The 13,652-nt window shown below is 38.3% G+C and overlaps 1 protein-coding gene across 3 annotated transcripts; it reads left to right on the forward strand.

Moving 5' to 3' along the window:
- Window positions 1-16: 16 nt before the first annotated feature.
- Window positions 17-13,311, forward strand: LOC124307127 (regulator of G-protein signaling loco). Of its 3 annotated transcripts, none has more exons than XM_046768540.1 (13): window positions 19-1,003; window positions 1,356-2,621; window positions 8,054-8,164; window positions 8,343-8,567; window positions 8,687-8,907; window positions 9,059-9,251; window positions 9,769-9,975; window positions 10,187-10,460; window positions 10,573-10,721; window positions 10,825-10,908; window positions 11,008-11,152; window positions 11,221-11,312; window positions 12,275-13,311. In XM_046768540.1, exons 1-13 carry the CDS (start codon window positions 359-361, stop codon window positions 12,785-12,787), a joined length of 4,125 nt encoding a protein of 1,374 aa, XP_046624496.1. In that variant the 5' UTR covers window positions 19-358; the 3' UTR covers window positions 12,788-13,311. The 3 variants fall into 3 exon arrangements, with proteins under 3 accessions (XP_046624498.1, XP_046624496.1, XP_046624497.1); XM_046768541.1 differs by having other exon boundaries at window positions 9,110-9,251; XM_046768542.1 differs by lacking the exon at window positions 9,769-9,975 and having other exon boundaries at window positions 17-1,003.
- The last annotated feature ends 341 nt before the right edge of the window (window positions 13,312-13,652 follow it).

Here is a 13,652-nt window from a genome sequence, read left to right on the forward strand (position 1 = left end):
CGCTGAACTGGCATACCTATATGCTATAAAGTTTGTGGAGCTGCGTTCAGCCGTGGTTCCAGATTCCTCACCCGAGAATGGAAATTAACATTAGAAAGAGAAAGGTCAAGCGAACTGTTGGACGTTGCGAGGGAGATAGGAAATACGCGTTACTTCCCGGGTGGGGAATCTGAATGCAGCTTTGACGGTGACAAGTGTGTGTTGTAACATAAGTATACGCGGCGTGTTAAACAATATGAAATTTAGCTTGATACAATGTTACGAGAATTCTTGGCAGTTATAAACGCTTCTCGACGCCTCCACGGCTCGTCGTAACATATTGCAAAGGCATCGGGTGTAGGTGCGATAAAATAAACGAATGAATATGCACCATAACAGGAGGAAGAAAAAGCGGGTGAACTACGGCGTCAGAGTTGTCGAATTACTTCGCGGCAGCAAGGGTTTTGGCTTCACGATATCTGGTCAGCAGCCCTGCATACTGAGTTGCATCGTCCAGGGAAGTTCGGCGGACAATGCTGGTCTCAGATCTGGAGATTATCTTGTGGCTGTAAATGGTCACAGCGTGAGCAAAATTCCTCACGACGAGGTTGTTCGATTGATAGGAAACTCCAAGGGATTTTTGAGATTACAAATTGCTGAAAATTACTACTCCGACTCGTCCGATGAGGAGGGACTGGCGACGGTCCGATCCAAACCAAAATACTCGCACAAGCTAAGAACAAACACCGTCACCCCTGCTCCGGTACAATGTGCGATAGCCAAAGTTGTTCGAGACTTGCACAGTGGGGCCATGTTTGACGCACTTAATTGCTCGTCTCAAAACAAAATACAGTGCAGCCACGCATCCCTTCATCATCGATGGAATATGGCTAGCCCTCTACCACCGCCACCTCCGCCTTTATCTTCAAGACGAGACACCGAAAAGATTGTACATCGCACCATTGTTGGTTATCTAGGCACCATCGATATACCCAATCAATTACCTCCATCCTCAATGATGCAGGTAGGCTTACCGCTAATTGGAGAATTTGAATTGGAACTTACTTCTGTATGAAAACCTTTACCCTTGCAGTAGCTTTGTTACTTTTCTCATGCATTGCAGTTGAACATGTAAATACTTGAACAACAAACACGACAAGATGTTCGGAATCTTCTTTAAGGAATCAGAATTATCTTAAACCTTAGTAGTAACGGTTTGTTCTTTTAAATGTAATTGCTATTGAAGATGAAACATTAGAGGTAGACTTTACAAGTCTGTGGTCACTTCCGTAACAAAGATTGCAAAAACTGCTTGAAATTCAAAATTATACTGATTGTATCGACCCAACAATCTTAATTACATTGTTGTTTTACAGGTCCTAAAGAAGTGTGTGAAAAGACTGAAAGCAGAAAAGAGAAATCCCACAACGGTACTTCTAACAATCCATGTCGCTAACATAAAATTGACAAATTCCGATAATAAAGTGATAGCGGAATATCCATCCTTTCGAATAGTATTTTGCAACTCGTTTTCTGAACTGGATAAACAATATTTTGGTATTCTAACAAAGTCGGTAAAAGACAATGACAACATAGTGTCAAATTCGTGCCATGTGTTCACCATATACTATAAGCTGATAGACCATGCCGTACATTCCAATACTTGTAACATATTTGGATTCACATGCACAAAAACGTCGGAGTTAAATGTCTGCCAAGAATTTCCCGACAGTTGCAACAGTCTAATTGGTGCTATACAAACACTCTACATATCAGACACCGACAGCGAATCTAATCCTTACAATGACGAGGCGAGGCATCGTCAAGCAGCTTCTCCTCAACCAAGTAACGTCAGTACTTCCACGGCTCATTCTAGCAACAGCGACTCCGGGATAGGTTTCAAGGATGACTATGGAAATCAATCGGATCGAAATATGACGGCTGATTTTCACGATCGAAGACAGTATTTGCCAAATTTGCATCTCAGAGATTCCGCGATCGTTTCAAATCAAAACAACGGCATCCGACCCAGGCTAAAGCCAGCCAATGAGTCCTCAGGGTCTAAATTAACAGTCAGAGCAGTACCAGATGTTAGATGGATCGATGATGTTAAAGGTAGCCAATTCAAGGATGCTGATTTCTCGTATGACGCCAACGGAAAACGCGGTGGAATAAATTTTAGTAAAATTCCCAACGTCGGAGAAGGATGCGGTATGTCGATGGCATCTGGTCCGTGTGGGGATGAAGACCGGGATAGGAGGGGGAGCAACACCTGTTTGGAACCATCTGCTCCGCCTATACCCAGCTTGGGGTTGCCTAGTACGATGGCTGCCTCATCCGAGGTAACTCGGGAGGACAATAATATTGGAATAAACGACGCGCTCGAATGGCGGGAGAACGTGGACTGCAGTTTGAGCAACGAAAAACTAATGCTCGGAAATTTTACCGACGAAGACCTCACCAAGCTGAGTCCGAAGGTTTACAGTATTTCGAAATCTCTGGTGCACAGTTTGGAGGATTTGAAACCGACAATGGAATGCACTTCCCTTCTCCATTCCCATTCCAACAAGAGCGAAAAACCGCGTTGGGGAAGCTTGCAAGAGATACGAAACGTCGGGAATTGTAATTCCAATGCATGCTTGGTGAGTATTTATTTTTCAAAATTGAAGTACATCTTATCCATCGTATTACCGCGCATGAAATTCGGTTTTCAACATAGCGAATGATAAATGCCGAATTTTTTTTCCTCCCACCTGATTATAAATCACCGATGTGTGTGAACCGCGAATAAAATGAATCCGGTCCGGTAATTCGTGAACGGTGTGGGTAGGGAAATAATTTTTTTTCCTCTATACTCAAGACTGCCCTCTCGCCGTATTTTATTCGTTGAGGAGACACACTTTAACGGAAGAATTTATGAACGAGGACTCAAAGTATGCAAAGGTCACATCCTGACCTCTCACGCTTGTCAGCAATTGTCATAGCCTCAGTGCACGCAACCTAAACCCACGTTCCGAAAATCTGTAAATTCTTTCACACGGACATGAAATTTACGACCGTTCAAACTTATTTTGATATATAGAGACAATCCAAAATGCTTCAGGCCTGCAATGAATTTGTCATATTCAAAAAAAAATTTAGTGCCACCGCATCTATATCAATGCATAGACGTTTTTCGGTGTCCAATTTTTAAGTTTGACGAAAAAAAAAACAAAACAAAAATACAAACTGATCCGGAGATCGGATGCAATATAGGGGTTTGCGTCATTGCTGCACGTGCCTTTCAAACCGACCTAACGATCGGTTAAAATCCAGAACCGGTTTTGGAATCAATGTAACTGAAGCCCGTTGTAAAAATCCGACCCGGAACCCGTTGTTGAACCGAAACATGGAACCGGTTCCAAAACCGTGCCCTTATTATTTGTTACCGGTAATCTTCGTCATAATTTCCGCGATAATAAGTTCTTAAATAACAAGCTTGTATATACTTAACTTCCGTTGTTTATATAGTTATCGTTGACGTTAACAAGGCGTTTGCGAGTGTGAAACACTCTCTAACGACGCTGCAAAGACGAAATTCTTCCAGCTCTCCTTATCTCGCAGCGAACGAATGTGATTCCATAACTTTTGCTACAGCCAACCTTTGATTCTCACATTTGAACGTACCACATGAATGTTTATCGTACGTGCCTTCCCAAGAGCTGCCGAGTCTTTCGTTGAATTCTTTCACCGCAAGTCTGGAACAGTTCCAGTAATTAATGACCCCGATATGAGCACAATTATCATATATGATTTTCTCACTGCGCACTTACCGTGTTCTTGACGAATGGTTCAAGAATTACGCGAAAACGTCGCCTATTCAACCGCTCACATCGTCTCCATGTCACTGATGTTATTATTGCCATATTTATAAGTTCATCAGGTTTAGTTCCAATTAATACGTGGTTGTTAATTTTCAAGAAAAACGGAAACAGACATTTGCGTGGTTTCCAAAGTCGACTCAGTGTTACACAGCATATTTTACTACTTTTTTGCTTACTGTCGTATTCTTTTTGTCAGCACTCATTTTTTTCACCGAACTCCAATATTTACAGGGAAATCACGCCTGATAATTTAAGTCCATGAATTTCATTCTTTATTGTCATTGACCGGAAATTTTTCTTTGTTCTTCCAAGTTACGAATCTACGCCGATAACTATATAACTATATAGTAATCTTAGTATTTTTACTGTGGTTGAAAGTCGTCGGCCATGTTGAAATTGGTAACGTTAACGTAACGAAACATCATGGAATAAATCGCTGTATAATTTTATACGAACTTTCAAGAAGTTGCCATTTCACAATATGAACATTTTTTACCAGCTGGATTTCAAACAATCCTAAGGCTGCGAATTAATGATTTTCCTAAACACGCATCGTTAAAGTAACATTACCAACTTCAACCTCATAAAAATTGTTACATACAGTTTCTTTTTCCTGCAGATATTGTAGTCGGCTAGACATAATTTATAGTGGTACAGTCCCGTCCGCATGTGAAAATGCTATCGCGGTGTGTAGATTACATAAATTGGACTTCCGTTCGAAAAAATAATTACCTGCTACGTTGAGTTCAACATTATTGTATATTATTTTAACCTATATTCAGCAGGCTTGAAAAATCTTATCCAATTATTGGCTCTCGCGTTTGTGTAATTTTATAAGCTGACCAGTTTCACTAATCATTCGCGTTCGTCATCTTTATTTGGGTCTTATGAGAAAAAGTAATTATATTTTCATTAATAATTACTGCGACGCATTTCTAATCGACCCATTATAATCAAAATCGCCAACCGTTAATTTCTTTTCTGCATTCATATTAGTTGGTAACAACAGGAAACGGGAACAATTTGCCACCAGTCGAGGTTATTTTTAGACGCGCAAGCTATTTTATCCCCGCGGAGAAAAATAATGGTTATTTGTTAACTTTTTCACTAAGTTGAAAATATTTTCAAAAGAAAAAAAAAAAAACTTCGATCTATTGATAGCGGTTATGCGATACTTCCACGAGGTTGAATTCAGTATAACGTTAACGAAACGGAATATATTATACCTAAAAAATCCCTATTTTAAAGCTTCGTCAAATGACTTCGGCAAATAGAACCCTTTCCTTTCGGACGGTCCGTATAATTTCATTTAATCCTGGAATAGTGAAATCAGGATTTTTCCTAAAAGTGTGTCGTTACTGTATCAACATTACGACTTTCAACCTTATATGTACTTCCCTCTCCTCGCATCGTAACAATTGTACTATAATTTCAACATTGCGGCTTACATATCAACCGTAGTACCGTAGATACGCAACTGCAAACTGTGTAACATGTGAGAAAAGTCGGCAAGGTGCAACGGATGTTCGCCGTTCTCCACAAAGCCTCGGTATATTATAACTACATACCTATATACGTATGCACATACATCCAGCAATGCACAATGCCGTGAACTAGCGAACACTTGATAAATTTTATTCTATCCTAGGTAAATACCATCTCTCTCTCTCTCTCTCTCTCTCTCTCTCTCTCTCTCTCTCTCTCTCTCTCTCTCTCTCTCTCTCTCTCTCTCTCTCCCCCCTCCCTCCTTGAATATCCACCAGGCCGCCCCAGCCCCGTCATTTCCTGCTCAGAGTTCGTGCGGTGCTTGCGGCGTTGGTTGACGGTTTTCGCCTGTGTGGATGCGGCCATTACATACATGCACGTACATATGTATATGCGACGATTATATGCCATCGCGTCGTGTACCTGCGTTTCGTTTTCGTAGTGGATGCATACAAGTAATACATGTACGTATGTACGTAGGAGTGAGTATCTCAGACGGTGTATCATCAGCCGGTCTACCGCACACCGATGTAAGGATGTTACTTACATTCATGCGCATCGTGCTGCACACACGACTAAGCAGGCAAATATTTCATTCAGTGTGGCATACGACTGGTGCGCGCACCGAAGGCATGATGCTTTGAAGGGGGGGGGGGGGGGGGGGCAATGTGTGCATGTACACACATAGTACCCTTTTACGCTTCGTCAGTAGCGCTTCATAATGCACGCTGTCAACTTGACGAGCAACAGACGTCGGTGGTGTGCTGTGTAGTAAACTTCGGTGCTGGGCGTAGCCTATAAAATAATAATTACGCGCGTGTGGCGTGTGTAACTCATGTGACCGATGCTGGATATATGCATATGTATGTTGTATACGTGTAGATGTGAGGTTTTAATTTTCTTTTTCGTGAAAGTGCCGGCAGTTGTGTGCGGAGAAGTTTCAGTGGATTAAACAAATATACATTTATGTATATATTGCATATTTTTAAACTCGTTTAAAGTTATAATATATACGTTAAGTGGGACACCTATATGTTATTTATTCGCGTTCCCCCGTTTCTCGGCCGCTATATTCCCACCGATATGGATCGACACTTTGTTGTACGTAGAACAATGATTATATAAAGATGCTCTCGCTTATTGTAAGAATATAATTTTATACCGCTTTAGGTTCCATTGTTGCGGGGATAAATTATATCCGATGGGAAATTACCTTGTACTGTTTTCTAGTAACTAAACATAAACAACACACACTCTGTAGAATACTCTGCAAAGAATAATGTTTTCGTTCACAACAATAATTACGTAGCGCGGAGATCACGCATCCGTTATTCTCAGAGTTATTAGACAGACGAGTTGTAACTCTTGGAATCATTCTTTATCACTACTAGTTACGCTGAGATTCTTAGGACTACAATATTGTCAACTCGATTTTCTCCGTATACGTATTATGTGCAGTAGATACTCATGTACGTACTTCAGCACAAGATATAACAACGTATCTTCTTTTCTTGATGGATGTTACACTTGGCCGTTTGATGCCCCAAGTACGCTCGGTGCAATTTAATTGGTGCCGACAAATTGGTAATGAGTCAGTCGGCTTCTCTTTAACTCTTAGTTCTCCGAATAATGCCCACAATTACTTAAATTAGTACCAAACGTAAATAATGAATGAATTCTTACGAAGGGCATTCGCGGTATGATCGAGGAATAAAGCAGCACGGGAAATTTTCTATTTTCAATGAGAGAATTTTTTTTTTTCATCGTCCCGCGTGCTTCGCAACAGCTTCTCCGTTATTTATTCAATATATCATACTTGCTGTATCAGCGAGACTGAAACGCTTGCTTTACACACTTATTGCATCCAATTTACTGACGGTACGTCATTCGCCAGGGCTGAATGTATCCGTTTTTCTCTTCGACAAGCACGTCGAAGCGAATGACTTCAGTGAGTTAACGTGGAAAAGTCAAGTACCACCGCACTTGCATTCATCGAATTATTCCAAGAACGCGTACATCAGCTGCTTGAAAAATACACATAATTACGTTATTCTCAATGATATATGCGAACAATCGAGGACATATACAGACGATGAAAAAATGATTTTGCACCTGAGTATTTTTTCTCCGTAGAAAGAATAATATGAATAGAGTTGAGAAATGTAACTAACGAAAGTTATGCTTTTTTCTTATTATTACTACTACTACTATTATTATTAGTATTATTAGTGTTGTTGTTGTTATTGTTATTATTATTATTATTAAATAATCGCGAGTCATTTTTGTTTTTCCGAACTTCAAGCTGGTTATTTTTCAAATCTATATTTTTTTTTCTCGCTTTTTATGTCAACGTCTTACGAAAATCGTCAATCCAGGGTCACATAGAGTGTTGCGATCATTCCGCTTGTATGTACATGGAATAATTCGTGGCTGAAAGTAGCTTCAGTGAAAATTCTGATGTTTGAATTACTTCCTGGGTCACCGTCGCGGGTGACGGAACGTCGAAATTAGGGCGAAACGAGAAAGTACTAACTCCGCATCTACCACGGGTTTTGAGGCACAAAATAATTTGTAACTTTAAAATTCTTCGTGAATTTGCGTTAAAAATGACCGCTAGTTATTGTCGTTCACACATTTTTTTTTTTTTTTTTATCAATTAATTTTATTCCACATAGTGTAAAAATTACCACATTAACGTACTGATGTACTCATTTTTTTGATTACAGCATAGGAGCATAGAGTCTTTTGAAAAGTCTAGTAATTGCCACGGCATACATTCGTGGTCCACAAGTTTTGAAAAACTTCTGGAAGATCCGGCAGGTCTACAAACTTTTGCTGTTAGTATTTTTATCGCAACATATTAAACATATCATTTCAATTATCTAGGTAATTATTTGTCCGAAAGATGAAGATTACACGCTTTGACTATTCTTGGAATCATTTTCTATTCAGAATAATTTAGTCTCGAAAATTGTCAATTGTATCTTATACAATGTTCCGATTTTTTACTTTTAGGAATTTCTCAAGAAAGAATTCAGTCACGAGAACATATATTTCTGGGCAGCTTGTGAACGATATAAAGACACTGAAGGTGCGAGCAGTCGTAGACGATTGGCATGGCAAATATACCAACGTCATTTATCGACCTCTGCCTCGGAGCCTGTAAACGTGGACAGTCATGCCGCGGGTCAAATTACTCAGGATCTCTTGGATGAAGCTCCTGCCGCATTATTTTTACAGGTACAAAAGTGAAGAGAATGAACAATTCTTAACTGACGATCAGATTGTCGTTCAGAGAAACGATTGTCATTAAACTTATCAGTGAAGTCGTTTATTCAAACATGTGATTTATTTCACAGGCACAAAAGCAGGTCTTCAATTTAATGAAGTTTGATAGTTATCCAAGATTTTTGAGATCTGAACTCTATCGCACATGCATGGAGGCCGGAAGTAGCGTAGTTCGTACCCAAGATTGCGATCTCAGCTTAACAGGCTCGCCTCATATAAAATTAAAAAAAAGTCATTCTGATGCAGAGGATCGAAGTAGAAAGTCAATTCTCCCTTGGAACAGAAAGAACAGGTGTGTAATTTGTATAAATTCAATACAATCTAAAATCAAGACGCTCAATAATTAGCTGGTGAATAGTCGGGCTGGGACAAATAAGTGATAATCGAATATGTCGATACGATTCGATGTAGAAGGGGAGGAGATTGAGGTGTTGATATTACAGGTCAAAATCTAAGGATCGCGGAGAATCTGAATATAATAAAACACCTTGCAGAAACGAGACGATCTACAAAAGTTTCACAACCATAAAGAAGGAAGTGGAAGGGAACAATAACGACGACAACGTATCAATATCCAGCAGTAGATCTTCCTTGGCGTCTTGGGATATCGCGTTCAGGCTATCATTCAACAAAAATGTGAGTTAAAACCAGTATAGAACTTTACCTCTATTCCTACCAGCCGACAACTGCACTCTGCTTAAATAACTCATCATTAATTGTATCATAAAAAGATGTGGACAAGATGGGAATATCTAATGGATTGATAATTTTTGGTTTATTTTGGAGTAATCAATGTTCTCCAACGAAGATACGATATAAAACCAAAAATTATCAAACTCGTTGAGCAAATTTATTCTGAAGTATAGCTCATGTTTTGAAACACTTTTTCTGATAAAAACTTTCTGATTTTACAATAAAATTACATAATTTCCAACTATTTGTCTCTGCTGAAAATTCATTATTGAGTCCTAACGCATGCTTACTAACTTTAATTTGGCTCTAAATTAATTTTAACGTCGTTGAAAAACGCACTTTGAACCTATTTGCACGCTCAGACTTTATATCGAAACGGTATTCTTGATGCATTGCTTACAAATCACTGGTCTAACTCTGTCCGTTGCATTAAAGTAATTTTATTGATTAAAAATTGTAGTCAGTGTCATCTGAAGGACATTCGAATAACAAGAGGGAATCTCCCCATAAATGTACTGGACTGTGCCGGGTAATATTACCTGACGGGTCTACAACTGTAGTGCCAACTAGCCTACCAGAGAGTGTTAAAGATGTGGTTACTCGACTTCTCGATAAAAGAGCTCTATGTTATTCCAACTACGATGTTCTCATACTTAACACCGTTGAGGTTAGTGTGATGATGTTTTCGAATGCCACTTTCGAAAAAATCCGACTTGATATTATTTTTATTTCCGAACAAATAACGACTGAGATCATTAAAAAATTTCAAAACCTTGTGGAATGCAAAGAGCTGAGCAGTTCATCTAGTTATTTGCTAGTATTTCAGCTGAATACGGCTGTGTTTGTATTTAAACAACTGTGTTCTCAATATTTTACAGAGAATAAATTTAAAGGATTCCTCATCGATATTAGCAGGTGAAGAAGTCCAAGTTGTTCCAACAAAAGTATTAAAATTGGATTTGCCGTCCCGTAGAATGATTACCGTTGTTGCGCGTAAAGGTCGAACTCTTAGAGAAGTACTTAGACCATTACTCAATAAATATGGTTTTAAATTGGAAACAGTAACTGTCTGGGCAGACAATCTTATTGTCGACATGGATGTTGCTGCAATTAATGCTCCAGCTAGGCTTACATTGACATCAACCAACCAAGGTATTGTCCATTGCAAAATTCACATTGAACAAATATTCAGTATACGTGGATTTTTAACTTGATTTATAAGTTGATACTAAGACTTGATTGTACATTTATGTCTTTCCTATAGAGTTCCATCAAGACATACCATCGTTGACATATACCGATGATATATCACATTCGCAACCAAAACTTGATGAAATAACTAATAAAGTTTTTAAAGAATTATTAGTCAGCAAAAGTACAAATAAATACCAATACGACGAAGGTTCATGCAAGGTGAGAATTCGTATCCTTGTTTTCATGAATAAATGTCTGATATAAATGTTCTATTGTGTCTTTTATGGACAATATACTATATATGTTGCATCATACTTTACAGTCTGAAGATCAGCGATCTGAAAGTTCTTCTATTTTGTCCAACAAATTTTTTCTACGCGACTCCACAATTCATGGAAAGAAAAAAGTGAGTGAACATTTGGAATCATTTCAGTTTTCCTCTTATCTTATCTCATATTATTACCTAAATCAAGTACGTTTCTTAAATCACAATATATTATTTCAGAGTAAATCAAAATCTAGCAATACAAGTGAAAAAAATACCTTGACGGACGCTGCAGCTGATGTGTGTTCTCGACCCCATCCCCCCTTGATAGCTAAATGGCGAAACGGTGTAAAATTGCAGCTTCCTGGCAGATACGATGGAGAGGGTAAGCAACAGGTTTTCCTTGATTTAAATCACCTGATTTAGCATGTAATTCATTCAAAGCTTTTTCAGATTTGTATGAAGGATTGAAACGTGCACAAAGATCACGGCTGGAAGATCAGAGAGGAACTGAAATTAATTTTGAACTACCTGATTTTTTGAAGGTATGCCGCTATTATCGATGTATGGTGAGCTTAGAGGGGCACTACCTATTATAAGTTTGTTACCTTCCGAAAGTCCAGCAATTTACACGTTGTATAAAAGCCCTATTTTCAGAACTAAAATCAAACGCATGTGGAATCTCAGATATAGTTTTCACTTATCATCAAATGCGACTTCTGTACATAAATGTTAGTATTCGACAGGGATTACGTCACGTGTATGGAATCATTTCCGCAAGAAAAATGTGGTTTACGTTCACTGATAGACCAGGGTGGTCACTGGTCAGGGATTTCTGGAAAGCCTGTAAAAGTCGTGAAATTCTGAAATTCTGAAACAGTCGGGGGTTTTCTGCGGAAAGTCGGGGAATCGTTCACTATATTTTTTTTTTTTCATAGAAATATGTCCCACATTTTTTTTAAGGTTTAGATAAATTAGATCGAATACAAATTTTTTTATCATATCCGGGAAGGTTCTCTTCAAACTTTGAATATTCCGAAATATTACCTAACGAATGATTGTGCACATCGGCTAGATGAGACAGTGTGACCTAAAATACGTATATTTTTATCAATTTTCTATAACCAATTTATCCGAATTGATCAGGGAAAATTATAAAATTAGTGTCTGGAAAATGTTGAAAAGTTGGGGAATTTGGTGCCGAGATTTGATGGTCACCTTGTAGACGTCACCAGAAAACCATTGTTTTCAACTGCTAACTCAATACCTGAAAATCCAAAAATTGATTGTTTTATATGAATGGCATACGGCGGGATATTTTATTACGTGTATTCGACTGATTTTTTTTTAGACGATTCGTCATTATTTTTGCGTGCTCTTTTCTTTGCAATGTTAGATTCAATACCTCAGAAGATAAGCTATAAAAAAAATTTTTGTACAAATATATTATTCCATTTTACATAAATGTAACACATTAATAATTATGATCTCACGATCTCAATCTTAGAACAAAGAAAACGGAAAACATCCCGGAAAGAAGCTTCGAAGAGTACGTGGTACCTCTGGCCATGTCGAGAGCAATACCAGGTTCTATGATTCAGGGGAGGATATGAAGGCTGCTACTGGTATTAATAATTTCGAAACGTGCAACTTTAATGGTAATGACGGGAATTCAAAATCGGCTTTCCACTATAATTTGGCACACGATGAAGGCAGCGAGTCAGCCAATCATGGTTTTGAGTCCATGAGTCCGCTTGAAGTCACCATGGTAGAAGTCGATCAAACTCTAACAGAAAATAATCTACAACCACAGTTTGATATTCAAGACAGCAGTAGTTTTAAGCCACAATTTGTAGCTGCTAGTCCTACTAAACTTTTGACGCCACCACCCCTTCCTCCAAAACCGAAAATTCTATCTAGCGGTATCAAAACTGTGCATATGGTAGCCAGGCCCTTGCAAAAAATTATTCACGACAATTCGACAACTGTTAAATCATGCGAGAATAAAAACATTTTTTGAAACTTTATATCAACTATTGCTTTTTGATAACAATCTTAACTACATAAGAATGAAATGATACGATATTTATATATATTTATGTATAGGATTTTGTCGCCTACTGATTTCATGAGGTTGTGAGATTTATTGTGTCAGCGTATGTTCTATACATGTATCGTATGCATGATTTACCTAAAGTATTCCATCGTAGAACTCCACTCTGAGGATTTATACGTATATAGATAGTCAATTTGTATCTATTCACGACAGCCTGGTTTAAGACGGGTGCCTGTTTCAGGCACCTGAGAGCCTCTTATCAAGTGCCTTTCATCAAGGCTTGATGTTAGATGAATTCAAAAATAACAATATTGCAATTGTTATATTTATATATTACATTATTCTTCATTCCTGGTTGTACAGGATGAATAGAGAAGAGATATTTTATTGTATTTATATAATCTGTATACTACGCAATAGAATAAATACGGATATACGAAAGTATTATTAACTTTTATACTTCGCAAATAAAATGAACATGAAGATTTCGCAAAGCATTTGTTTTACCAGCATACCGAACTTCAGATGTTTCAGTTCCGTGTACGAGTCCGGCGCGGCGGATGCTTCACCAGTTCAGCTCGCCTAATGATAACGAAAAATCGAGCGATATTACAATATCTCGATGGTCCATTTTATTTGTCCAACGGCAGTGTAGCGCTGATGAAATTATTGTAATTTTAAATATTCAAAAATTTGCGTGTTCGATCGTTGAATTTGATGTCTAGAATTCGGTTAAACAAAACAAGCTCGCAAAATCCTCGCGTACTTCTAACGACCATCGACGAAGCAATTGATGTAATAGCGCTTTTGTTATGTGAATGTAAGTTTA

Source organism: Neodiprion virginianus, chromosome 6, assembly GCF_021901495.1.
Source record: "Neodiprion virginianus isolate iyNeoVirg1 chromosome 6, iyNeoVirg1.1, whole genome shotgun sequence".
Taxonomy (NCBI): domain Eukaryota; kingdom Metazoa; phylum Arthropoda; class Insecta; order Hymenoptera; family Diprionidae; genus Neodiprion; species Neodiprion virginianus.

What these genes read in the sequence shown, in the direction of transcription:
- LOC124307127 (XM_046768540.1), top strand. Translation starts at nt 359, where the DNA reads ATGAATATGCACCATAACAGGAGGAAGAAAAAGCGGGTGAACTACGGC. An exon ending in CTGCCGCATTATTTTTACAG is followed by an intron (nt 8,568 to 8,686) that starts GTACAAAAGTGA and finishes TTTATTTCACAG; the next exon opens with GCACAAAAGCAGGTCTTCAA. An exon ending in ACGACGAAGGTTCATGCAAG is followed by an intron (nt 10,722 to 10,824) that starts GTGAGAATTCGT and finishes CATACTTTACAG; the next exon opens with TCTGAAGATCAGCGATCTGA.